The sequence below is a fragment of the Nansenia antarctica genome (assembly GCF_963989245.1).
Source record: "Nansenia antarctica genome assembly, chromosome: 1".
Taxonomy (NCBI): domain Eukaryota; kingdom Metazoa; phylum Chordata; class Actinopteri; order Argentiniformes; family Microstomatidae; genus Nansenia; species Nansenia antarctica.
The window spans coordinates 14931489-14959057 of NC_137674.1; the positions used below are offsets into that span (position 1 = coordinate 14931489).

The 27569-nt window shown below is 45.9% G+C and overlaps 1 protein-coding gene across 1 annotated transcript in view; it reads left to right on the forward strand.

Moving 5' to 3' along the window:
* ltbp1 (latent transforming growth factor beta binding protein 1) overlaps positions 1-27569 on the forward strand; it is a gene marked incomplete at its 3' end in the record, with an annotated part of 108552 nt that overhangs the window by 37738 nt on the left and 43245 nt on the right. The window contains 8 exon segments of the mRNA XM_080532233.1: positions 8215-8412; positions 8743-9053; positions 9623-9725; positions 13804-13881; positions 21288-21410; positions 23971-24138; positions 26243-26413; positions 26416-26450. Coding sequence (XP_080388359.1) covers positions 8215-8412; positions 8743-9053; positions 9623-9725; positions 13804-13881; positions 21288-21410; positions 23971-24138; positions 26243-26413; positions 26416-26450 — 1187 coding nt within the window.

Genomic DNA, 27569 nt, shown 5'->3' on the forward strand with positions numbered 1-27569 from the left:
TATCAATGCTGTGAGACTTGTGGACCACTGCAGTCACTCAAGGTCACTGAACGAGTGTGTGTGTGTGTTCTGATCAGTTTACGGGTCACAATGAAACTGACATGGTGGCTTTTTACGGTACTATACGCACTATACATACTATACCTACTGCTCCCATCCACTTCATATGCGATTCAGTAATGCCTGTGTTCATTCTGTTCAGTGATGGTTCTGTCCTGGTAAGGCAGGGCTCTGTCTGTGTTACTGTCTCTTTAACTGGGAGCACCTGGCCTAGTGTCAACCAGAGTGTACCTGCCGAGACATGCAGTCTGTCCTAGACCTCCTCTCTCTCTCTCCCTCCCTCGCTCCTCCTTTTTCTCCCCACTCACTTCTCCTTCTCTCTTTTTTTTCTCTCCCCACTCCTTCTCTCCTCCCTCTCTCTCTTCCCCCTGCTCTGAGCCAAGAAGAGTCGTGAAGAAGAAGTAGGGAGCAGCGTCTCCGAGAACTAGAAAGCTGGGAGCTCTGGTATATTTACAGTGCAGTGCAGGCCCTAGTCCAACGGGCCGAGACGGGATAAAATCCCAGTTTGTTTATCCTACGTGAGTGGTGAGAGAGGAGTCAGGGAGAGTGAGTGTTGCCGGGGTGATAAGACGTAGAGTTATCTGTTCCCACATGCCACAGGATGTAGTCAGCCAATTACTACGCCTATAGAGCTTTAAGTTGTTTGGTGATTTATGACTACCTGTATCCAGGGCAAACGTACACAAGCTCGGCTTTTTTTTAGACCCACTTAACACCGGCGGCGTACCGGCCACTCTGCTTACGAGAGCCTATGCAAAGGGAAAAAATCTCCAGTTTTTACAATCCAGTGGAAAGACTCTAGTGTTCTATACTCCTAGCTGTACTGTAACAGTAATTGCCACAATTTTGTGCAATTTCAACACAATGTATCCATTGAGAAATATGAATAGGAACAATTTGGTGACGTGGGTTTTGGGGAGGGGGGGGGTGGGGGGTGTGTGTGGGGATGGGGGGGGGGTTTAGCATCCGTCTGATTTACAAGCAGCAGCAGCAGCGGCCCCTGCTTCTCTCTCCACATTCCTTCTGGGCTGCTATCCTGCCTAGTCAGCGGCGCGCGGGGCCGAAGGGCCTGGTGGTTTTGGGCTGCCACATTACCCCGGGTCGTCCCTCGTCTGGCCCTGCCTCTCCCCCCAAGGCTGGCTCTGTGGAGACGGACATCTGGAGGAAAAAAGAGAATGACACAGCTGCACGCTTTTACTGCCGCTGCTCCAGAGGCGGCCACAGGGCTGGCTGATTAAAAAGGATCCCGTTTCAGTGTTCCTAGACCAGCGCCTCGCTGATAAGGCTACGGGAGCGTCTCGTTCTCTCTCCCTGTCTCTCTGTCTCTTTTTACTGTCGCTCTCTTTTCTCTCTCTTCCTCTTACTGTCACTCTCTCTGTCGTCTCTTTATCTCACTGTTTATGTCTCTCTTTTTCTTTCTTTCTCTCTCTCCCTCTCTCTTTCTCTCTCTCTCTCTCTTACTTTCTTTCTCTCTCTCTCTCTGTCTGTCTCTCCCTCTTTCTATGTCTATCTGTCTGTCTGTCTCTCTCTGTCTATGTCTCTCTCTCTCTTTCTCTCCCTCTCCCTCTCTCTCTCTCTCTCTCTCCCTCTCCCTCTCTCTGTCTGTCTCTCTCTCTCTCTCTCTCTCTCTCTCTCTCTCTCAGACCCCCTGTCAGAGCTGTATGTTTTGGCCTATTCTCTCCCAGGTGTGTGCAGTGGCACTTCAAGTGCTGAGAGCTTTCTGGACCAGTCCAAGTGCTCCTTATTAAAGATAGCTACGGCCATGTATGTCTCCACTGAGGTCCAGACAATATCACAGCATTCACAGTCGGATTAAACTAAATCGTTTTTGGGGGACGTTGACATCAGTTAGGTGTGTGTGTGTCTACCAACATTGTCTACCATTTATTTTTCATACTGCACCTCTGCGTCTCGGTGTAAGGGGAGAAATACAGAGGCTGACAGATTTTTCTGGCCTCTGGGCCAATTCCATAAATGTTCTTAATTTCTCAGGTAACCTGTTCATTTTCTTACTGAGGTGAAGAGGGCTGGAATAGAGGGGGATCCTATTCCCGATTTTTTTTCTTTCCCATATTGACTTTGGGTGGAGGTGGCGGTTTGTCTGGAGGCGTATGTGTCTGGACTCCTCTTGTAGGAGACTTGATTAACGAGGGCTGCACACTAATAGTGCTTTTAGGCTTTCATTGGGGCCAAAGGATTATAATCAGGTGTTTGGTCAGTCAGTGTGTAATTGAAAGCATGTGAGGGATCCCAGCCAGAGAAAGGAAGGAAAAAAAAACTCTGCGGCTGTCCGTCTACCTTATAAAAGAGGGAGTCAGATATTTAACCCCACCACACACACAAACACACACATTCCATACTGTATAGGCTCCCGTGCTTCCATATACGCATATAAGTTGTGGCTGGCGTGATCATCTGGTTGCGTTAGAAGAAGGGGAGAGTCCAGCGGTCGCCCCGGAGACGGCTGGTGACGACTGCTCTTCTGGTAGCTGTCACTTCTGGGGGTCGGCTGTGGCGCAGGAGGTCGAGACGGCGTCTAATGATGGCGATGTCGGCAGATTGGCGATTCAAACCCCCGGCTGCATGGCCACATGTCGAGGTGTCCTTGGGCTAGACTTGGGCCGAACCCCAAATTGCTCCCAACGAGCGGGCCGGCGCCTTGCATGGTAGCTTGCCCGCCATCGGTGTGTGAACGTGTGTGTGAATGGGTGAATGAGAGCGCTTTGGGAATAAGACGCTATATAAGTCAGTCCATTTACTTCCTCCTTATCAGATTTCATTTACACCATACTGTCATTTATTTTTTTCTTTGCTTTTTTGGGGGGGGGTCGTCCCCCCTGGCATGCTGGGAAGCGTGGATCCTTGTTTTTTACAGTCTCTGTGGGCGGGCTGCCTGCGGGAGGAGAAGAGGGGGGGGGAAGCGGAGAGGGGGGCCTCTTCTCGGGTTGCCAGATCCTGTGTCCGCAGTACACAGCAGACACTAGCCTCTCTCTCTTTAGAGTCTAGGGTTGCCTGGCCCGGGCCAGCCTGTCCCACTGTTGGAACCACTAAGTGGGGTTTCTGTTGTGGAGCGCCAGGCGCTGCCTCCTAACATGTCATTAGGCACCCCGGGGCCCGACTCCAATCACTGGGGCCAGGCTTGCAGAGCAGCGAGGCCTCCCTTAATGAACTAGCTCCAGGGCTCCTCTCCCTTTCTCTCCCTCTCCTTCTCCCTCTTCCTCTCTCCCTCTCTCTCTCTCTCTCCCTCTCCCTCTCCCACTTCCTTACTCTCTGTCCCTCTCTCTCTGTCCCTCTCCCACTTCCTCTCTCCTTGCTCTCTGTCCCTCTCTTGCTCTCTCTCTCTCCCTCTCTCTCTCTCTCTCTCTCTCTCTCCCTCTCCCTCTCTCTCTCTCTCCCTCTCCCTCTCCCACTTTCTTACTCTCTGTCCCTCTCTCTCTGTCCCTCTCCCACTTCCTCTCTCCTTGCTCTCTGTCCCTCTCTTGCTCTCTCTCTCTCCCTCTCTCTCTCTCTCTCTCTCTCTCCCTCTCCCTCTCTCTCTCTCTCTTTCTCCCTCTCCCTCTCCCACTTCCTCTCTCCTTGGTCTCTGTCCCTCTCTTGCTCTCTCTCTCTCTCTCTCTCCCTCTCCCACTTCCTCTCTCCTTGCTCTCTGTCCCTCTCTCTCTCTCTCACTCTCAACCCGTCCACGGCTGGCAGAGGAGGAAATTAGTCAGGATGGTTATGTGTGTGTGTGTGTGTGTGTGTGTGTGTCCACCGAGGTGAAGGAGTCTCATGAAACTCTTTTATTTGGGGCTAGTGAGAGGCAACATCTGGAGCACATAAGACTGGCTGCAGTCCAGCCAGTCACTCTCTGCTAATGAAAGTAAGTTTATGTGTCTAAAACACTAACCATAGACCCTGTGTCAGTTGTCATCTATCTATATATATACATTACATATTTTGATGTTTTTTTTCTTCTCCATTTAATTAAAATTATTTTACCTTTTTTCTGAGGTGGACAGGGAAACCGTAGCATTGAAAATGCAGAAATGTCATTTGAAACACGCAACACAACTAACACTGTGATGATAATATGGACATATTTCAGATAATAAGGCGTCTCTGTGTGAATGTTTATTTTTCTACGTACATTACTTTCCCTTCAAAGGCTTCAGAGCTGAGTCAGATAAAGTTCAATCGAGTTCAGAAAAAGTTTACACACACACACACACACACACACACACACAGCTTCCGTAGCTTGTTTCCTGCCCACAACAAGATGACTGTAACCATTGTGGTTGCGTGTGGTTAGCGGTGCTAGGGGCGGGGCTGACAGACGAGGTGGGGGGTTCTGGTGGGGGGGAGGTGGGGGGTTCTGGTGGCCATGTACGCGTGTGACTTGTGGTTAGGCCGACTGCATGACATCACTGGGCTGGGCAGGAAGAGGGCAAACCTGATCAACCAGAGACAATTATCTGCATTTCTACTGCATGGGTAAACCTCATCCACTACAGTTGATATGGTTGGGTTCCTTCTTCTAACGGATGTTTATGATGATGTGAACTCCAAATTGGCTGTCTAGTTACAGTACGACATACTCAGCAGTGTGCTCATCATCCAGTTTCATGTCGTTAGCCTCGTAGCATAATTACCTAAGGCACGCTTCACTTGTGGTCAGTCGAGCCATCTTTGTATGTAGTGTCAAAAATGCCTATGTCAAAGAGATTACTTGGGCAGATAGTGATTTTGGAATGTAACAAGCATTCTGATAGGCTGATGGCATAGGCAATAATGCACAGTGAATCAGCAGTGTTAGGAGAGTAGAGTTAAGGCAGGTATCTCAATTTGGCCAAAATATGACTTTTAGGCAATTATGCTATGAAATGGTATTCCCGAGCAAACATCATTATACTGACATTCTGCCATGACATCATACCTTTAGAGGCCTCCGTTTGAAGCAGGCAAACAGAGGACACTTGTTTAACGTCGGCCTCGTGTTCCTCCAACATTCCTGTTATTCACCAACAACCTGACGACATCCCGTAACATCCAACTGCAACTGAAATACCATGGTGAGGTCACTGCAGACAAGGAACACCAAAATGACATCACACTTAATTATGCTACGAGGCTAACAATTTGATAAATACACAAGTCTCATTTGACAAGGAACCTGAATGTACATACAAATCCATGTGAACATGCTCCCCGCTGGCCTGACGATAAACTACTGGCCGGAGTTGTCATGTGCTCAGGAAAAACTCTTGATATGTATAAAAAAAAACACCAACAACCAAAAAAACACCTGATACTCCTAATACCACCAGCTGCATCCTAATGATGGGCCTAGAAGGAGGGGGGAGGGGGGGCAGAGTGAGAGAGGATTTGAGACGGCATCATGGAGCAGCAGCTAGGCTGCCTGGCAGCGGGAGACAGAGGGAATCCAACAGACAGGGGTTGTGAGGTTTCTGAGCTGTGTTGTCGTCCCCATAATGAGAGGGTTGGGGAGAGGCAGCTTTATTACGGCTGTCATTATGTGTCACCGCTGCAAAACCCTGTCTTTTTCTAAGAGAGGGAGAAACACACCAAAATAAACAAAAGACACGGGTGAAGTGTGTGTGGTAGGTAGTTCATGGGAGATGCTCGACACGAGGCTCATCGCTGAAATTGAAAAGGGCCTAGTCGTTTTCACAGAATCAAGGAATGAAATAGACGTCTTTTTCTGTGTTTTATTGGGTACGAATGAATGGAATGTCTGTATAATTGTCTCTAACATGTACATAAAACCCTGTCAAACAAGCGTTTGGAAAAAAACGATCGCTCTCATTACACCATCCAGCAATGCCTGGGCTTGCCTTTGAAACTCGAAACAAAGTGCGATACAATTACCTGCGCTGTACATGTGGAACATTACACATTACAACATTACACCCTCCAGCAAATGCCTGCCCTCTGTATCCTTGTTTCACATGCGTTCCTACAACGTGCAATGGAGTGCTAGATTCTGATTCTGATTCTGATTCTGATTCTAAAAGAAGGTGATTATCTCACTCAATTGAGCTATTGAGTAGTGGCTTGCTGAGGAGATTCCTGCAGTCGTACAACAGAACAGGGACAGAGCCAGGCAGCTGAGACTAACAGTGGGCAGCAGGTATAGCCATTGGATGTGGCTGGGGGGGTTGGGGGGGGGAGGGCATGCCTTCTGTCTGGCCTATAACCCTGGGTCACCGAAGCTGATCACAATGCAGCTCAGTCCCTCAGACCCGTCTTCCATTACCATACATATACAACCCCCCCCACCCCCACCCCCACCCCCAGTCTCTCGGTCTACTGGCCGGCTCCATGCTGGACTGACAGCTTGATTCATGCCGCCGGCCCACACGCCATTGACACATAATTCAAATACACTGGAGGGATTCGGTTCCCTCAGCTCTTTTCCAGAGGACGCCTCTGCGAAAGAGAAAGAAAAAAAAACACACCATAGGACGGCTTCCAAGTTCAGCCTCTCAATTCCTGAAGATGACTGCCTGCCTTGATTTTTTCCTGTATTGAAATGTATGGGGTGTGTGTGGGGGTTTGGTGAGGCGAGCTGAGGTGAGCGAGCGGTGGTGTGTAGTAGCAAGTGTGGAGACTAGCTGGAACTGGGGAAGGACATTCCTTTAGGTGAGAGAGAAGAGAGGGAGAGTGGGAGAGAGCGAGAGAGAGAGAAGGAGAGGAGAGAGGCAGAGAGGAAAGAATAGTACAGTAGAGTGAGAAATAAGAAAAGGAAAAGTGTGAGTTTAAGAGCGAATATATTCACTCTTGAACTTCTTATCTCTCCACCCCCCCCCCCCACTCTCTCCCTCTCTCTCTCTCTCTCTCTCTCTCTCTCTCTCTCTCTCTCTCTCTCTCTCTCTCTCTCTCTCTCTCTCTCTCTTTCTCTCTCTATTTCTCTGTCACCAAAGGCTTACAGTAAGAAAAGGGAGATAGAACTGTGTTTCTATGGATAGCAGAGCACCTTAGAGGCCTTAATTCCCTATTGTTTACTCTGTGTGACTATATCATTACCTCCTCTCTAGGCGGGGTTGGCTTATCTAGGCCTGAGGACTCCCTAGGAGCGGAGCTGATCCAGGCTCTGTCAGACTCAGGATGAAAAAAAAAAAAAAAACTCTAGGACTGAATACATGAATACATGAACATGGTCCCTCAATTAAGCGAGGTTTTGCAAAGGAATTATGCAGTCTCGACGCATATCGGATCATTTACCATCCACCTCCTGTGTCCTGGTGATGAATATTGATGGTGTGAGAGCGAGGCGTGGTTTGGACACTACGCGGAATGTTTAATGGTGCGGAGCCTTCTGGAAGACTTCTGGGGCGAAGGGAAAGCAAGCTGATTAACACTAGCTTTGTTTTCCATGGACGGATCTGTTGCGCCGATCCAAAGTTGCTATAGGTTCCTGTTTGTTGGCGTTCAACGGCACTATAGCCTCCTCCAGGAGGTCTTTGGCGTGTAAAGACTTGAGCGAGCGAGAGAGGACAATCAGAGAGGAAAAAACTGTATTGGAAGACGATAACACGATGATAATGTCAAACAAAACTTCGTAAACACTGGTTGTTTTGTCTGCTTTGAGTCTTCGAATGTCTGTTTAAAGGTTTCGCCAGCCCTCAGAGTCAAAAGTGTTTTCCCGAACAGTAAACCGTTAAAGTGTGTGTGTGTTTGTGTGTGTGTGTGTAATATCATTGGGTACGCTGTCACCTGTAGGCACAGAATGACAGGGCAGAGAGGGTCATCACACTCAGTGGTCTGTGTGTTTTACAGTGGTCTGGTCTGTGTGTTTTACAGTGGTCTGTGTGTTTTACAGTGGTCTGGTCTGTGTGTTTTACAGTGGTCTGATCTGTGTGTTTTACAGTGGTCTGTGTGTTTTACAGTGGTCTGGTCTGTGTGTTTTACAGTGGTCTGATCTGTGTGTTTTACAGTGGTCTGTGTGTTTTACAGTGGTCTGGTCTGTGTGTTTTACAGTGGTCTGTGTGTTTTACAGTGGTCTGATCTGTGTGTTTTACAGTGGTCTGTGTGTTTTACAGTGGTCTGGTCTGTGTGTTTTACAGTGGTCTGTGTGTTTTACAGTGGTCTGGTCTGTGTGTTTTACAGTGGTCTGGTCTGTGTGTTTTACAGTGGTCTGGTCTGTGTGTTTTACAGTGGTCTGCCATCTGCCCTGCATGAATGGAGGCAAGTGCAGTGCCAGGGACAAGTGTCAGTGCCCGCCTAACTTTACCGGAAAGTTCTGCCAGATGCCGGTTCAGAACGGGCAGCAGCGGCACCACCCCCAGCAGCAGATGCCACAGATGCACTCCACACACACCCTCCCCCTCACCTTCAGCAACGGACAGAAAGCTGGTAAGACGATGCCAATGTGGAGGTTGTCGAATGTGTGGGATGGCATTTTTGTTGGCTCTACAAATTCCTCCAGGAGTGGATAGAAAATAAATGGAAATGAACTCTCATTTTGAGAACGCCCTTTACTTTTGAATGTATTATTTATTTATTTGTTCACCCTAAGGCGTAGGTATGAAGATATAGATGATAGGAATGTGCAATATAGTATCAAATGAATGTCTTAGTCTTAAGGGCAGTGCTATAACATTGACTCTGTGGAAACTCATTGTATTAATCCTGCTTGATTCTCCTCTCCCTCTGTCTGTCTGTCCGTCCGTCCGTCCACCTCAGTGAACTTTGCACCCGGCATAGTGAACATCCATGTCAAGCACCCTCCGGAAGCTTCCGTCCAGATCCACCAGGTGTCCCAGCTGGACACCAACGGGCAGAAGGTGAGGGGCTCCCAGTCCAGCTCCTCCTCCTCCTCCCATTACACGTACCACCACTCAGAGAGCTCCAGCCAGAAGATCCAGCAGCAGCAGCAACAGCAGCAGGGGCCCAACATCCTCTACCCCAACCAGCAGAGCTACAGCCCCCAGTACCAGCCCGTCTCCTCCAAGAGCCAGCTGGGACGCTGTTTCCAGGAAACCACTGGTACCCAGGTCAGTGAAAGAGGGGGGGGGGGGGGGGCTGTTTATCAAACTAATCTAAATCGCTCATCTAAATCGACTTTTTCAGGGGGAACTAAAAAAGTCAGTCCAGGTGTAGAGCCTTCTCAGAAAACAACTTTTTCTGTCCCGAAATACCCCCATAACCAATGTCTGCGCGTCAATACAACCGACGGCGCCTCGCTCCTCTTATCGACTCGACAGATCACACATTCAATTTGGTTGACATTTGGGTTTACATTGCCACACATTTTCCGCCACAGAGAGATAAATGAGGAGCGGGCCCTAATCTGTACGTGCAGGAGGCTGGACGAGGACGATGTTGTCTCTAATAGAGCCGTTCCGCCTGGGACGTAGAATCGGAGTGACAGACAGATCACCATTGTGTGATAACAGCACACAGGCCCGTGTCATTAAGTGTTTATTGACAGCTTACACTCACACAGCAGGCAGAGTGGAAGGAGGTTTTTTCCCCACCGAAAAAATACCGATCTCACTCTCTCTTTCTCTCCATTTCTCTCTTCCTTTCTCTCTCTCTCCCTCTCTTTCTCTCAAAATGTCAGTGTGGGAAGGCCCTGCCTGGTCTCAGCAAGCAGGAGGACTGCTGTGGGACCATCGGAACGTCCTGGGGCTTCCACAAATGCCAGAAGTGCCCAAAGACACCTTGTAAGTAGCACAATGTAACACAATCACTCCCCTTTGTAAGAACTCTTAAGAACTCTACACTTTCTAATGTGTAGATTGTAACGCTTGAACCTTTTCATTAGAAAGACGGAGAGAGAGAGACAGTCACATGGTCGTGCTATAGACAGGGGTGCACTTTAGATCCAAATAAGGACATCTCAGTTCCATGAAAATGTGTCTCGACTATGTGAATGTGTTCTATTCTTTGTCTGTTTGCTGCTGAGGTACAGTAGTGGCACATAAATCAGCAGATACTTCACTTTACTGGCACTGAAGACGGACTTTACTGGCATGTGTCGTGTTTCATTTTTTTCAGTCCAGACAATCAACACATTCTGAACCTTAGGAGCCAAAAAGGGGGGAAAATGTGTTTTTTCACAACTTGAAAAATGACAGACGACGGGGGCAGAAAGGAAGGGTTTGGGTGGGGGCAAGTTGGAGAAACAGTGGAATCCAGTGAAGACAGGCAAGTGTGAAAGTGCTGAGTCACGGACAAACAGACCGGTCAGACCCGGAGCTGTGCGGTAATGTTCCACCAGTAATGAGCTGGTTCTGAAACATCCACTGACTCACCCGCTAACGGTATTTTTCTGAAGAACTTCCACTTTTCATTCGTGAAAACTGTTCCATTCCCCCCCCCCCCCCCCAGGAGAGCATTACGACACACTCTGTCTCTTAACCATATTTGGAAAGCAATTTTTTGGACAGACCCAGACTCCAATCCAGACATATTATCTTGATCTTCCCCTTGTTTGACTTTGGAAACATGAGAAATAATTGTACAGTCGGGTCTGAACTTTTGGGGAGAAAACTTTCGGTTCCATAAATGATTGAGCTTCTCAGCCTATACAGGTTATATTTATTTATATCTATATTTATTTAAGTAAAAATAGAATGTTCCCCCTGGTCATTTCCTCCTGAGGAACTGTTGCTACCCTCTCTATCTACTGTATCTATCTATCTATCTACCTATCTATCTATCTATCTATCTATCTATCTATCTATCTCTCTATCTACTGTTTCATCTATCTATCTCTCTATCTACTGTATCATTCATTCATTCATTCATCTATCTTTCTATCTATCTATCTATCTATCTATCTATCTCTATACTGTATCTACTTATCTATCTATCTCTCTATCTACTGTATCTCTCTATCTATCTCTCTATCTCTCTATCTACGGTATCTATCTTTCTCTCTATCTACTGTATCTATCTATCTCTCTATCTCCAGTGAGAATAATTTCAACCTAGTATTTCAGGCGTACTGTTTCATGCAGATGTGTGACACATTTCAAAAATCTCCACAGTGATGGAACTGTTGACCAGCTGCCAGGGAAACCTACAGCGCCTTAATGCACATGCATCATGTGTTGGCTGTGTCACTTTCATCAGCTGGCAACAGAGTCCCATCAGGTTTAAAAAACAGACGGAATAAAGACTTGATAGAAATGATATGACCCCTGGTGTTTATCTGCCATTTGTTTGCCCTGTACAGTAGGTTTATTTTCAGAACAGATTAGTTATATATATATATATAAAAACACAACATGCCAGTCTGTTTACCATGCGTCACTCTCTCTCTCTCTCTCTCTCTCTCTCTCTCTCTCTCTCTCTCTCTCTCTCTCTCTCTCTCTCTCTCTCTCTCTCTCTCTCTCTCTCTTCTTGAGCTATTTTAGTGGGTTGTTACCCAGTGGAGACAGAGAAGGTTATTTAGGCCCTGTGTGTGGTAGCGATTCCAACTTCCTCTCTTGAGTGCTGCTCAAACAACAACTCCCTTTAGAGAATGTTGTATGTCATATGTATGTACTGTTCTTTTTCAAATAAAAGCTATGGGATTTTCAAATAAAAGCTATGGGATCTATGAGAGAATGGGCCAGGAAGAGGGTGGGATCCAGTTAGAAATAATGTGTTCTCATCTCGAATCAACAGTCGAGAGGCGGTTATCCTCATGCGAATCGACTTTACTCAGTGGAAGCTTATACAAGTCTGATTTGTTGATTATCACTCTCCCTACTGTCAGGCAAGTTCAGTATCAAAGCTCTCTGGGCCCCTCACCGTATAAACACTCTGATATTACCAGATTAAATCTTTACCCTTTGGTACCACGTAATCACTTTGACTGCTTCAGTCAGTCGATCTCCTACAGTACATCAATCCTCTTCTTCTTCTCTCAAGTACTATGAGATTCCGGATGTGTTTTCTTTCTCCAGTGAGTTTCTGTACTGTAGGTATTTTTTCTGTCAGACAGGAACTTTAACGCATGTTCTATGTGCTCATGTTATCTGTTGCTTGTTGTTTCTGTGTTTTCCGTTTCCCCCATATTGTCAGCGTCTTTGAGCCTCGGAAAAACGCTATATAAATATAATGAATTATTGTGTGCATGTTTGTACCCCTGTCTTGCGTTGGCAAGGAGGTGACTCTTTTAAGGTGAACAATGGTCCAACATCCATCTATTATTTCCGTGTCCCATTGCTTGTCATTTAATAGTGCCTGGTTTCCATATTTAACTAAACCTCTACTGATTTATCCCCCCCCCCCCTCACCCCCAAAAAGGACCCTCTTGTTATTAGAAGGTACTTATGTACACAGGCAGTTAGCAGTGAGTGTCTCTCACTCTGTTTCAGAGTCAGGAATGGCAGGGGGGGCGTGAGATTCCCATTTATGAGTGGGCACAACGTGAACCGCCCCATTGTGCCCTGGAGACAGTTGTAGCTGGTAAATACATTGGCTTACACGCAAACAAACATGGCCTTGTTCTCTGTTGAGCAAGCTAACCGGTAGCAATCTCCTTTCAGGTATTTGGGTGCCACCCTGCTACTGTAGCAGAAAAATCCCTTCGTCAAGTTTTAGTGAATTCCCCGTCTGCGACACCCCGCTCAGCTCTTGAAATGTGCAGATTTATTCTGAGACTTTGGTGGGAAATTGGGTTTTAATGGTTATTTTTTCAGGACTGAGTGCTCTCTCTCTCTCTCTCTCTCTCTCTCTCTCTCTCTCTCTCTCTCTCTTGATCCATTGGAAGCCGGCCAGAGTATTCATTAACATATGTTGGCTTCATTCTCTGAAGTCTTACAATGATAGTAATTAATGTCAACGTTTGCAGATGACAACATTCTGGATACATGATGTTTGGCATTTAGAAGTGAAGGGAGGAGGAGGATGTTTTCACAGACTGTTTTGTCCTCGAGGATTGTATGGCTCCAGATAAAAGGCCTATGAGGAAGTATTTGGATTTGATCAGTTGCTTTGCATGTGCATACCATGTGAGAGATGCTTTATCCTTATTCTCTTCTAAGTCATGCTCTTTAATCTGAGCATGATCATGGATGCTTATCTGTAACTCAGAAAAGGGAGCAAATACAACACAATACAACTAAGGAAATTAGGCACATAGGCTCTTATGATTTTCTTTTTATGAATCTCATTTTCCGTCGAGCTTAAAAATGCTGTTCAAGTGCTCAAACGGCTATCAGAAGATGCATGTAAGACAAGAAGCCTATTGTTCGGGACATGAATTAGTGATTGGAGATCAAAGTGAGACCTAAGCACCTTGTCATCCATCAAACCAAACTAGGATGCCTCCAGCGTTTGGCTGGTTTCTAGATGCCATTTCTCTCCAGCCTCAAGTCACTGTGTATTCGTGACGTTAGAATTATAAGGTTCTATCTCCATTTTTGTAAAAATTTAGTTTTTTACATAATCTGATCTATCAGGTGTTTATTAATGCCTGTGTGGTGTTATTTTTAAAATGTTGACATTTTTGAGTTAGTACCGTAATTCATAAAATACAAAGGTTCCATCTCACAAAACATAATGGAATGTAAAAACGTTGACGCTCAATATCTCTGAACTGCCCTAAACGGAGATAGAACCTTATAATTCTAGCGACGGAAATCTTTCTATACTTTCCAAAACAGCTTGAAAGAAATATTAAAGCCGAGAAGAATAAAGCCGACCACATCGTCTGTACGTAGTTCGGACTCATTTAAACGTTTCAAAGACATGGCGTGATGAAAGTATCAAAAGCAAAAAATCCCTCTCCTCTTCTCTTCTCCGTAGCTATCCCTATGATGGGATCGAGACACACGCTGGACTGCCCCCAGGGATACAAGCGCATCAACAACTCCCACTGCCAAGGTAAGAGTCTGCTGGCCTCGCCCCGTGTTCTCATCGGGGCTGCTCCACCGCCTTGTTTGGCTTTGGTGTTTTTCCCGCCCACAGAGAGCAGGGGAGAGAAAGTCTATTGTTTTCTCAGCAGTATAGAGGAGGGAGGGCTCCGCCAGGAGAAATGAGCCTTAACAACACTAGAACAGCCGTGTCAAATGACCCCCTCTTTACAATGCTCAAGCTGCTATCTACACACAACGACCACTAGTTGGCTGCTTGTAAATTAGCCTGCTTCCTACACAGAAAAACGGCAAAATAGCTTTATTAGCTGATGTGATTTTGAAAATGTAAGGATACTTGGGTGGTAGAGCGCACATATCTAGGAAAGATCATGAAAGGAGGGTCCTGAAATGTTATCGAGTGCAAAGATATAACTGTTTACTCACAGCACAGATGACCCTCATGGCTGATTAAGTGTTAAAGAAAGAGCGTTGTCACCGGTCACATACTAAGACCCTGCGCTGGGAGGAAGGCTACAGACCAGAGACAGGGGAAGGTGTATGCGTCTTTTTGACAAGGAGATCATACTCTCTCTCCACTGGTGTTGCTTTCTGACACGGTCTTCCACTCCCTGCCTCCTCCTGGGATGGGATGAACCCAAAACAACTGTCCCACAGATCAGGAACACTTTCCATGAGGTGAATGAGAGAATACCATCTACAGAATATGTCACCAACAGAACTATAGACCCTTCACAGCAAGGTGCTAACAACTAGTTATCCTCAAAAAGGCTGGTTAGGTTACAAAAAAACACAAAAAGCTTGCAAAGGTCAGGAAAAAGGTCTTGTGGACAGATAAGACGAATAATATAATGTACCACAATGATTCTAAGAGGAAAGTTTGGGGGGGCGAAAGGATTTGCCCAAGGTTGACAGCATACCACTTCTTATGTGAAACATGGTGGAGAGGGTGCTGTGTTTTAGGCATGCGTACTGTAGCTGCCACAAGAACTGGCTGACTTGTCTTCATTGATGATGTCAGTGCTGACAGCAGCAGCAGAATGCATTCTGAAATGTACAGAAACATCTTGTCTGAGTATTTAGCAAATGCCTCCAAATTCATTGGATGCTGCTTCTTCATACAGTAATAGGGTTAGAGGGACAATGACCCAAAACATGTTGCCATAGCAACTATGTTTATCAGGGGCCAAAACAGATCAAAGTTCTTAACTGGCCAAGTCAATGTTCAGGTTTAAATTCAAATGAATTGAATCAAATTTAAATTGAAAATGCATTTCCTCGTGATAAGATGTCAGGCAAAAAGACCTCAAAACAAACAACAACTGAAGATTGCTGCAGTGCAGGCCCTGGTAGAGCATCACCAGAGAAGACACCGAGGTGCAAAAGCTACAGAGCTCTAGCGCTTGCATCTTTATGTATATACCTTCAAAACAATACAATACAACCGTTGTACAACATCATTTTGGTTAATGTTTGCGCAACTGTGACACAATGTAAAATGCCCATGGGGAGGTTCCTTTCCTTAGATATTCTCCTCCATTGCTTTTTTGAGAAGGAAGTGGGTGGAGGACAGTGGAGAGGATGTAAGGAATCTGAATTTCTAACAATTGAGAAAGAGCCCATCTCTCTCTCTCTCTCTCTCTCTCTCTCTCTCTCTCTCTCTCTCTCTCTCTCTCTCTCTCTCTCTCCTTACTCAACCTCAGCGATCAAATCTGCTTTAGCATGACCCCAAAGAGCAGGGCCGGCCCTAGGACCTTTGTTGCCCTAAGCAAGATTTTTTATGTGCCCCCCCCCACACACACACACCCACACACTCAATAAAGACACACACTCAATATAAATGAGAAGTTAAATAACAATAAAAAGTCAACGATAAAAGCAACAAACTTGCACATAACAAAGTCTATAACTAAACAAATCTCTCTCTCCCTCTCTCTCTCTTTCTCTCTCCATATAGGTACTATTATACTATAGTAGGTGTCGCTGAGGTAGTTAAGTACTCTTGTTCTGAAAGGGGGTAAACAAAAATGATGTGACTGCTTTCTGCTTATTATAACCGTTTCACTTTTCGAACCGCTCATTAAGAAACTATTTGGGGGCAATTTGGATATTTAATATGTTATGTATTAAAAAAAAAATCAAAACACACATTTAATGTTACAAGAAAACATTAGCAAGAAAAGCTTTCCTTTATAAATGATGCAAACCATGTTACCTAGCAAGCAAATAGCAAGAAATCAAGCTTGTTCTAATGAAAAACATGAATATACATATAATGTAATACATTGTTTACTTTCTACCCAGCTTGCCAGGTTCAAATTAACAGAGGCTATGTTATGTTAAAATTAAAAAATCAAAATCAAATTTAATGTTGCAAAAAAAAAACAAGGCTCTGCCAGGATTCAACCCCCGTTCTCTACTAGACAGGAACTCTTAACCATAATGAAAGCTAAACGACCCAAGGTTACCCATAATGCTGTAGCCCCCCTTCCACGTTTCGTCGAAGGGGTGCTAGTGGACTTTCGGATTGACAGACACTTCGACGGACGATAGAAGCGTAGACTTTCATTGACGGGTGATAGCCTGCGGGAAGTCCACGGCTAAAGTGTGGCCCCCTCTAATGGTTGTGGCCCTAAGCGACCGCAGAGACTGCTTATGCCTTGGGCCGGCCCTGACAAACAGCCATGCCGTGGGGGTGAGAGGTAAAAGAGACAGGTGCCATATTTGATAGATCTTCCTGATCTGTATTGGATTGGGATATGATAGCGAGCTATGACTCTCAATACATCAGGGCTGGCAGGGCTGACAATAAATCAAGCCAGCTCCGCCTGAGCGACTTTTGAACCTGCTGCGGCCCATTCACTAACACCTCCACAGGAAGAGGAAGAGAGAGAGAGAAGTAAAGTGAGTTCACACGTTCAATACATTCACTCTTAAACTCACACTTTACTCTCTCTCTCTCTCTCTCTCTCTCTGAGTTGTCAGTCACCCAAAGCTTATTCACCCAAAGGAATGTCCTTCCCAGCTCCAGCTGGTCCAGTGTGCGCGTGTCTGGGAGGGCCCAGATGGGATGCAGGCCTGCCCTGGGAAACTGAGTGCTGCTCAGTGCCACAGAAAATCATTCATAGCACACCATATCACATTGCTCCTTTATGTGATTGTCGAGGGTTTGTTGAGTGTATATAGAGAGAACTTTCAGATCTCACTGTGAAGGGCTGATGAATGAGTCATGTCTGCAGGTTGAAAGGCTTCAACCTTCAGGTTAAGTACTACACTACTTCCCCCAAAACTATAAAAAATATAAAAAAAATATCATAAAAGAGACTCACGTGGAAAAGTGAAAGGTACATTGAAAACAGATATACATCATCTCATCTCATCACATCATCTACAGTACCCAGGAATAACTACCTACTCATGGACTGGTACTGGCACTACCGTGCATGGCACAACCAACAGAGGGCAGCTGCTGTGGCTTGGACTTCCCCAGTCTCACCGTGAAGCAGAGGGGGGTTAGGTGTTATCCAGAGGCTGCGGCTGCAGGAAGAAGAAGGCCTCTGAACAGGGAGGCCAGCCAAGCCTTCTGCCTGGTCGGTGGCGTGCCAGGCTGGGGAGAGAGGCTGAGGCTGAGGCCCTGTCTGTCTGCAACCCAGACTTGGCTATTTCTGTGGAGGTGCTGTGACTCACTCTAATCCCACCACATCCTGTTCTCCTTATTACCATTCCCTCCTTCTTTTTTATAACAGGGCTTATTTGGATTCAGTTTCCATTTTGTTTGTGTTGGAGTCGTGCATGTGTTTACTAATCACCAGATATGGTGTGACTATGTCCAATATATATATATATATATATATATATATATATATATATATAAATAAATATATATATATATCTAAATATATATATATAATTATTTTTTTAAAGACTAGGTAGAAGATTTATCAGCTTTTTTGGCGGGGGGGGGGGGGGGGTTGTGGTTCAGGTTCTGATTAAATTCCCTTGTATGTATGAGCCATTTGAATTGTGGCACTGGTGAGGGCAAGGCGTGTGTGTGTCTGTGTGTGTCTATGTGTGTGCGCGTGTGCATGCTTGTGTGCGTGACTGTTCAGCAAATTCAGTAAAGCGGGGTACACACATAAGGATTTTCTGGCCGATTTTGGCCCGATTTTCCCCCTTCCGACCAAAGACAGAAAACGCCCGATTATCAGATGGCTCTTAACATTTTCCTATAACAAAATCCTGTGGTGTGAGGTGTGTTAAGAGTCAATCTCTCCCGACAACCTGCTCGGAAAATGGTCGTGGCCGGCAATCGTAAATGTCAAATGTGTTCAATACTTATGACCAGAAATCCTAGGGTTGCCAGATGGACTCAGGTTTTTTTGGGTGGAATTAGCGGTTTTAGACTGTGGTTAGGATGGAAAATGTCATTCCCATCTGGCAACCCTGCTCGCGAGTCCGACTATGACGTGGATGGAATGTAGCCAATCAAGAAGCAAGCTTCTTTTTGTTATTCGGCACTTTATTTGCCCTGTCGCACATGGTTGCCTCGTACAGGTCAGTCAGGGTACTACGTTAGATAATAATAATAATAACTTTATTTGTATAGCGCTTTTCCTGCAAACGTTGTGGCTCAAAGTGCTTTAATCATTATATAATCATAATTTAATTATTTTGTAATTTAAAGGCAATATTAAAAGGATGGGTTCACGCGAGATTTCTGGCTTGGGGAACGAGACTCTAGAGAGTCTGGAGTCTGTCGTAACGAAAATATTTATGTCTGTGGGGTGCTGAAATGGGAAAATCAGCGCACACCACACACAATACAATCAAGGCTGTTCAATCCAAGATTTTGTATCTTCATGTGTGGGGTCTGTCTCAGATAAGAAATCGGTTAAGATTTTGAAAATCCTTATGTGTGTACCCCGCTTCGCACAGGTGTGCCCCGGTCAGCTAGCACTCAGTCCACTAGTGATTATAGTGATGAGTGAGCGGTGATCTCCCCTGACCCAGCAACGCACTGCTCTCATCGTGTTAGCCTACTAAAGGTAGAGGGGCAGCTGCCTGCCTGCCTGCCTGTCTGCCTGCCTGCCTGCCTGCCAGCCTGCCTGGCTGCCTGCCTGCCTGCCTGCCTGCCTGCCTGGCTGCCTGCCTGCCTGCCTGCCTGCCTGCCTGCCTGCCTGCCTGCCTGCCTGCCTGCCTGTCTGCCTGCCTGCCTGCCTGCCTGCCTGCCTGCCTGCCTGTCTGCCTGCCTGCCTGCCTGCCTGCCTGCCTGCCTGCCTGCCTGTCTGCCTGCCTGCCTGCCTGCCTGCCTGCCTGCCTGCCTCCCTGCCTGCCTGCCTGCCTGCCTGCCTGCCTGCCTGCCTGCCTGCCTGCCTGCCTGCCTGCCTCCCAAACCCTGAGAGGGGGAACAGGAATACTGACTCACCCCTCCACCGCTCTGCTCGGTTCAACGCTGGGGCGTTCTATGGCCTTGTGGGTCATTATTCTGTCAGCAGGATGATTGACAGCGCTGAGGAGGAGAGTTGCAGATGTTAAGAGTGCCAGCGGTAACATGTTCTGTCTACCGGAATGCGATACGACATGCGTGCGTGCGTGCATGCGTGCGTGGCTACAGTAGGCAGTCTTAATGACTGTATTGCTGTGGCAGGTGGTCTCCCCCTTATAAAGGTGCTTGCATCACTGCTTGAGTGTAAGCCAGCAGTAACATGTTCTGTGTCCTTTTAAAATGAGATTTGCATAAAGTACATGTAAGTGTACATGTAGGTTTTGATCGTTTATTCTTTGATATGAGGTGAAACGCTCTCATTCACCAAACCAAGGCAAACCAACACTTTGACAGTAAAAGAGCACACATTTTGGACAAAAGTCCTCTGGTATGGATATATTCTAAAACGGTTACTGTAGACGAGGATGCTACATCCTATCCTGTCATGTGTGCAGTATCCATTTTGAATCGTGTGTGTGTGTGTTTGTGTGTGTGTGTGTGTGTGTGTGTGTGAGGGATTCTGGGATATATATGGTCAGAGAACAATAGTGAAGCCACAATGTGGTCTAGTATGTCTCTCTTGGTCAGGTCAGTGTGTGTGTGTGTGTGTGTGTGTGTGTGTGTGTGTGTGTGTGTGTGTGTGTGTGTGAGTGAGAGAGTGTGTGTGTGTGTGTGTGCGTGTGTGCGTGCGTGCGTGCGTGCATGCGCGTGCGTGTGTGTGCGCGTACGTACTCTGTGCTTGAGTGAAATCTCATAGGGTAAATCTTCTTGTGTTTGGTCTTGGAGGAGCACAGTGATAAGGCTGGCTGTAATGTTGGACTCCCTCCCGTGTCAATAGAGAAAAAACCCAGATGGGACTCTGGAACAAAGCTCCGTTCTGGACAGGACGTCCACATGCTTCAAATACTGCCTTTCCCATAACAAATCCCACTTGTCGACTGGAGACCAAAACACATTTACAATTCACCAACAACAAAGAGGCCACTGGGATTGAAGTGGATTCAAAGCTTCTCAACTTGGGTCCTTTGATCGGGAAGTATGTGGAGGAGGCGATTTCGTTCACCTACTTTGACATGTTATGTCTATTCTGCTAGTTGTTTCCTGGGAGAAACTTGGGTCGAGTGGCCTTATATGGTCTGCAGTCAAGCCCTCAGGAAGTCCACCAGAACGCAGCTTCTCACAAGGCTGGACTCATGAACCAAAGCGTAAAACTAAGGGAATCAACAAGCTTCTCCGTTTCCTCCGTAACCTGGACATGTGAGACCTGAAACTGTCTCCTCCACTCTGAATAACACACAACTCCACTCTGAGAACAAAAAGGGTTCCAAAAAGGTTATTGGGCTGGGAACCCTTTGAAAGGGTTGTCAGAGAACCCTTTGAAAAACCCTTGTGGAAGCTTCTGTGTAAAAGGTTCTACCGTACATGGAACCCAAAAGGGATCTTCAAAGAGTACTCCCTCAGGGATAAGCCCAAGAAACCTGGGTTGTGGGTTCGCCTTTTTTTCCCCAACAGTGCACTCAGACGCCACGGTTCTGCTGGCTGCACGGTGGTTCTGATATGTCCAGTAGCGTAAACACATCACACAACCATTGTAATGCATGAAAATGAGTTTTCAGCTCTGTACAGGTTGTGTTTGTACTGTACGTCCTATCCCATTTCACATCCTATGAACGTCCTATCCCATTTCACATCCTATGTACATTGTGTTCATATTCCATTAACTCAATGTGCTGTATCATCCTACTTTACAGTCGGCGTGTAATACTTGTGTGTGTTGTACTGTGTCGTGTTGCTTTGTGTTTGTGTCTTGTCTTGTTGTGTGGTGTTGTGCGGCGGTGTACCCTCTCATACACCAGTAACAGTGACTCTCATAGTAACTCTCATACACCAGTAACAGTGAGTGACTTTGTCCTCCTCCCTGTGTCCTGCAGACCTTAATGAGTGTCAGCTGCAGGGGGTGTGTCCCAACGGAGACTGTCTGAACACCGTGGGCAGCTACAGGTGCAGCTGCAAGGCTGGCTACGTCCCCGACCCCACCCTCTCCTCCTGTATACGTAAGTCCTCCACCCCTCTCTCTCTCTCTCTTTCTTTCTCTTTAGGATATACAGTATGGCTTTCATATGCATTTCCCATGCATGGGATACATGGGAAATGTCAGCTACGGTATGTGAGATTTTGTGTGCCGTCCTAAATGCTCCTAAGCATTGATAAAGTTGCAAGGCGTATCGTGAATGCTGTGTTTTGATGATATGCATATGAATGTGGGAAACAAATGAATGAATGCATGGATGAAAGCATGGTGTTTATCATATTAATCAGATTACCCTCCGAGCATGGAACGCCAGGCACAGCATATTGCCAAACACAACAGATCTAATTTCTCTCAGCTGGAGGAGTGAGGGTTGGGTTGGGTGAGGGATTCTGGGATATATATGGTCAGAGAACAATTGATCAGTGAAGTGTGTGTGTGTGTGTGTGTGTGTGTGTGTGTGTGTGTATGTATGTGTGTGTGTGTGTGTGTGTGTGTGTGTGTGTGTGTGTGTGTGTGTGTGTGTGTGTGTGTGTGTGTGTGCGTGCGTGCGTGCGTGTGTGCATGCGTGTGCAAGTGTGTGTGTGTGTGTGTGAACGCACGTGTGCGTGCGTGTGTGTGTGTGTGTGTGTGTGTGTGTGTGTGGTGTGTGTGGTGTGTTGGGACTCTTGGTTTATGTCTCCTGGTTCTCCTCTATTAATCTCATTCCTAATGAAACCTGATGTGCCATTCATCAACATCACTGGCTATGGCAAGAGGCATTGCAACCATTTTGTCCTAACATGGGAAACATGGGAAGATTTAGCAGTGAGATCAGTCACTAACCCCCCCCCCCCCCACGCTTTTTGTTGTCTGCGATTTAAACCCCTCAATGTAGAATCTTGATCATTGGGGGATCTCTCCTCCTCTTGTTTATTTGTTGTTCTGATATGCTGGGTCACTCTGTTGACCTGAGCTGCAGTTTGGAGAGAGATCTGTACCAGTTGAAGAACCAAATACAACCCAACCCACCATGTAGACTGTAACCAACCAGAACCTACCGTCTCAATATATTTGTTATAGCCAGTTACCATGGAATTAGACCTTACAGTTAAATGCATGTACTGTAACTCAAGTGTCCACCTCTGAAAACAAACAGGAATAAATCAATGCCTTCCATGTGTAGCACTTCCATACTCCATTTAAATGTATTTTCTTACACATTAGCTTGGAATCATTTAACAATTTCGATGGCATATTTTGACAGGTTATTGACCAAAAAGTTTGAAATAATGCATTCCATAATGATTGAAGTTGACATACCATGAGTCAGAATAACCTCCAAATACAGTAACAGGATGTGAAACAAAATACAGCAACTGTAGGAATGTTGCAAGGGACACCCATGGGAATAGAGTAGGGAGTGCTGAATGAGTGTGATTTCCGCCTGTAATGCTCAACTCTTAGGCATTTTTCGCAATGTTTGTTGAACGAGCCAGAGAATCAGTGTATGAAGTTCACACACACACACACACACACACACACACACACACACACACACACACACACACACACACACACACACACACACACACACACAAATGAAGAATATCAATGTGCCACACAAACTGCCAAAAGTGGGAAATGTTTGGTTGAGTACTTGGTACTGAAATTAGAATATATATATATATATAAGAAACTGCTTTATTAGGAATAATCCCTCAAAATCAGAATCTGATTATTAGTAGAGAAACGGCTATTATTACCTTTCAATGGTATTTTAACCATGTTTTGTATACTTTAAAACCCTAAATAGGCTAAGAGTTTATGTTCTTTATTTCACGAAATCCTTACTTCTAACTCCAAAGTTTGACATTGTTATATTAAATCTTTTTGTAAGCCTACAGTATCACGAGGGGGACATAGAAGACTGAACATTCATATCATATTAGTGCTGATCTAACAATGTTAGGATACAGCAGTTGTTGTGCCTTTGGTGAACTAGCGGTAGGAACTCCACATGGTTATAGGTCTGCTTGGAGCCCGGCGTCATCTAAAGGCGTGTGATGCGTATGGTTTTGCCCACACAGTTTCCGTTACTAGTCACACATCGAAGGATTTGAGCTGCTTACTGTAAAACCCCCTCCCGATGTGCAACACTACCACTGACTGAACTCTCTTGCATTGCATGCCTTGACTGGGCCGACCCACATTTTGACTCTGTTGATGACTAGTGCATGAAGCAATGGCATGCATGACGCTCAAAAATGTTGGTCCACCCCAAAGAGCTTTTGATGTTGTGTGAGCTTGTGTCTGTGTGTTTTTTGTGTTGGAGCTTTTTTTAGTTGATTTAGTTTTTTAGTTCTTAGCTCAAAAATCCTCTGATGAAAGATATGAAACGTCTCGGCGGTGTGTTAGTGTACTCTGTGATGGGGCAAGAAGAGGGCGGTGGGGGGGGGGGGGTTCCGGTGAAGGGGACTTCTTTATTTCTCTTTTCTCTCTCTTTCTCTTTTCTCCCCCCATGTACGTGTCTCCCACACTGTGGCGTACCTTCTCGCCCCCCCCCCCCCCTCCCCCTTCCCTCCACCCCCCCCCCCCCCCCTCAGCCGACACCCCTGCCGTCCACGAGGAGAAAGGGGCTTGCTTCCGATTGGTCAGTTCGGGGAAGCTGTGCTTGCACCCGGTGTCTGCACAGCTGAGCAAACAGCTCTGCTGCTGCAGTGTGGGCAAAGCCTGGGGGCCGCGCTGCGACAAGTGCCCCATGCCAGGAACAGGTAAGGCTCTCCCCCAACGCCAGCGCTAGCACCATCCACCTCCACCTCCACCCCCTCCCTCTCTTAGGGGGGGTGGAGAAGAGGCAGCAGTATCTCTGGGGCTCTGTGGTGTACCCTCTCCTCCACACTACACTACACACACTCTGTCTCTGTGCATGTGTTTCACTGCTTCGCTTAAGTAGATTTTAGATGCTGTTTTAGATGTGATGATCTCTCACTCCGACCCTCCCCAATCTCCCCACCCCACCCCACCCCGCCCCCCCCCACCCCCACCCCTCACCTCCATCAGTGAGAAATGTTTGGGTCTCCTTGTCGTTGTCGGCAAGGCTGATGGTAGACAATGTTAGGCACCTGCATGCCACATGTAAACACTGTCTGATGGCAGAGAGGTTCTTTATAGGCTCTAGACACTTCTACTGGGAAATGACCTGTTTTCACAGATTACATTGAGTCAAGCATTCCATTAGACCTGGGGGTTTAGTCTGGGAACAAGTAGAAGACTTCTCTCTGTGTGCCTGTATCGTCTGGACTCCATGACACATTTCTGGATTCCTTGAACTTAATTAAGAACAGCAGTCAGAAGCCTGTGAGTTGCCAGATCCTGTGGGTTACCAGATCTTGTGGGTTACCAGATCTTGTGGGTTGCCAAATCTTATGGGTTGCCATTGTGGTCCAGTGGGTTTTATGGAGAGGAGAGTGTGGCATAGTTAGAGGAGATGACTGCTTGGAAATCCCATCTTTTACGAGATTAACATCCGTTTTAGAGCAAATAAGAGACGTGTGCTACTTTAATCTGGAAATAAACTGGGGCATTGTGGGAAAAGTAAAATCATTTCATGACATACTATGGTATAAGGACACGCTTTTTAAGATAGATAGCATCTACAACTGTATTCTTCTGTCATGTGCTATTCTGATATGTTATCATAGAGGTGGCTGCTGGAGTGTGAAACAGTGATGATTGGTACTTTGTTTTCATTCCTTGGGACCCACAACAAAAGCCTTGACATTTGGAGCTTTTTCAAGTCCTTACAAAATGCTATTTGTACAAATCAGACAAGTGTGTGACTTAGTGACACTTTTAGTGTCTTTATCACCAATGGCGAGTTTCAGTGTTTTCCCTTCTCTTCCTATGGGATAAGAAAGACAGACTGTGTTTACCACCTCAAATTAATTCATTTATGCCCAGCCAAATCTATGTTTAGAGGTAGCTAGCTAGCATTACATCGATCATACTCATTCTCCCTTTTCAAAAAATGCCGGTCGAGCGAGGACGCTGGCATTGCTTGTTTTCGCCGCTTCTCCGCCCGAAATGTAGATATACTTGCAGTATACAGAGTAGATTGTCCTACAAAGACAATTAGATTTAGATTTAGATAATACAAAATGTAATTAGACTACTTATTATACTTACTATACTTTCTTTTATTTATTTTTTTGTTTCTTTTTATTTTACTATTCAATCTTTTCAGTTTGTAAAGCGTCTTTGAGTGTCTAGAAAAGTGTCTATTATTATTATTATTATTATTATTATTATTATTAAGAAAACCCCATGAGAGGAGACAACCCTGAGGCTATGTCGGCCTACTGTGTGACTAAAGAGGACTGAGTCTGATAGGCCAGGATATGTGGCCTGCTGACATAGGCCGCGTTCGTAAATGAGCTCTGAGAGCGCCAGAGTGTCCACGTGACTGGCTCTTGTCCAATCAAATAAAGGGACAGAGTAATTTGATTGGACAAGAGGCAGTCACGTGGACGCTCTCTGAGCTCATTAACGAATGCGGATGACACGGCCATAGTGAAGCTGTTAAAACTAAAAACGGACTTCATTTAATTTGGGTGCAAGGTAGACATAATACTAGTCTAAGTATAATAATAATAATAATAATAATAATAATAATAATAATAATAATAGTACTAAGGTTCAGATGGGATGCCCTTGATATGGCCATAATAACTTTGATTATCAATACAAACAGTTCATTTATCTTGATAGGACCAATAAGCCCTATACCTGTTATTATATAAAATGATGTCTGCTGCTTTCTGGTTTGGTTTCAGGCATCTGTACTGAAATTATTTGTTTCTCTTCCAAAATGTTTAGCCAAGTTCAAAGAGATCTGCCCTGGTGGGATGGGCTACACTGTCACGGGCCCTTACAAACCCAAACCACCCAACCACAGCCAGCCTGACACTATCCACAAGCCAATGATCACATACCAAGAGCCTGTGGCCCCGCCTCTCCCCTTCCCGACCAATGAGGAGCCAGTGGAGGCCTGAGTGTCACACAGAGACAGCTCCCTCTTTGCCAGGTGAGTAAGCATCACACACCTGGCTTCTGTACAGAACTGTTTCTTCAGTCATACGTCTCAGTAAAGTTTGGGAATGCTGTGCTCAATTCGATTCTTATCAAATTGTTCGAGTGCAGGGTTAAGAATATTCATATATGAAAGACAAAAATCTGCACTCACTTGAAATATTCTTAAATTATTTGTTGTGTTTGCAGCAGAAGTCGAGAACGGACGTGTTTCGGTGTTCGCCTTGTTCAGTGTTTGCGGATTGAGTTTCGATAGGTCGATAAGTTACCTAGAGTTCATGTACAGCCTTCTTTAGGATTTGGCTCCATGCATTAAAACACACAGGGTCTTACATTAGATAGATATATTGTTTTGTTTTGGATATTTGGAATGTATTGTACCCTCAGTTCTAGCACATACAATGAAAACACCCTCACAGATTTCTGGGGTTTGTGTGCGTGTAAGAGGGTCTTCAAAACATCTCTCACCCTGAAACGACCCTAAATGAGGATGACAATCCACGTGCTTTGGCTCGCCTTGCCTCGCCGAGAGAGAGAGAGAGAGAGAGAGAGAGAGAGAGAGAGAGAGAGAGAGAGAGAGAGAGAGAGAGAGGAGAGAGAGAGAGAGAGAGAGAGAGAGAGAGAGAGAAGAGAGAGAGAGAGAGAGAGAGAGAGAGAGAGAGAGAGAGAGAGAGAGAGAGAGAGAGAGAGAGAGAGAGAGAGAGAGAGAGAGAGAGAGAGAGAGAGGAGAGAGAGAGAGAGAGAGAGAGAGAGAGAGAGAGAGAGAGAGGAGAGAGAGAAGAAAATGTGAGTGAGTGAGTGCAGAGGGTCCAGTGCAGAAGACAGCTCAGACAGACTATCAGGCAGAGAGAGGCAGAGCCACTGCCCAGGCCTGTGTAGATGTGTGTGAGAGTGTAGATGTGTGTGTGAGAGAGTAGATGAGTGTGTGAGAGTGTAGATGTGTGTGAGAGAGTGTAGATGAGTGTGTGAGAGTGTAGATGTGTGTGTGAGAGTGTAGATGAGTGTGTGAGAGTGTAGATGAGTGTGTGAGAGTGTAGATGAGTGTGTGAGAGTGCCATCAGGACTAATGTGGCGCCTCGCACCCTGACACTGCCCAGCAAAGACCCCTGGGAGC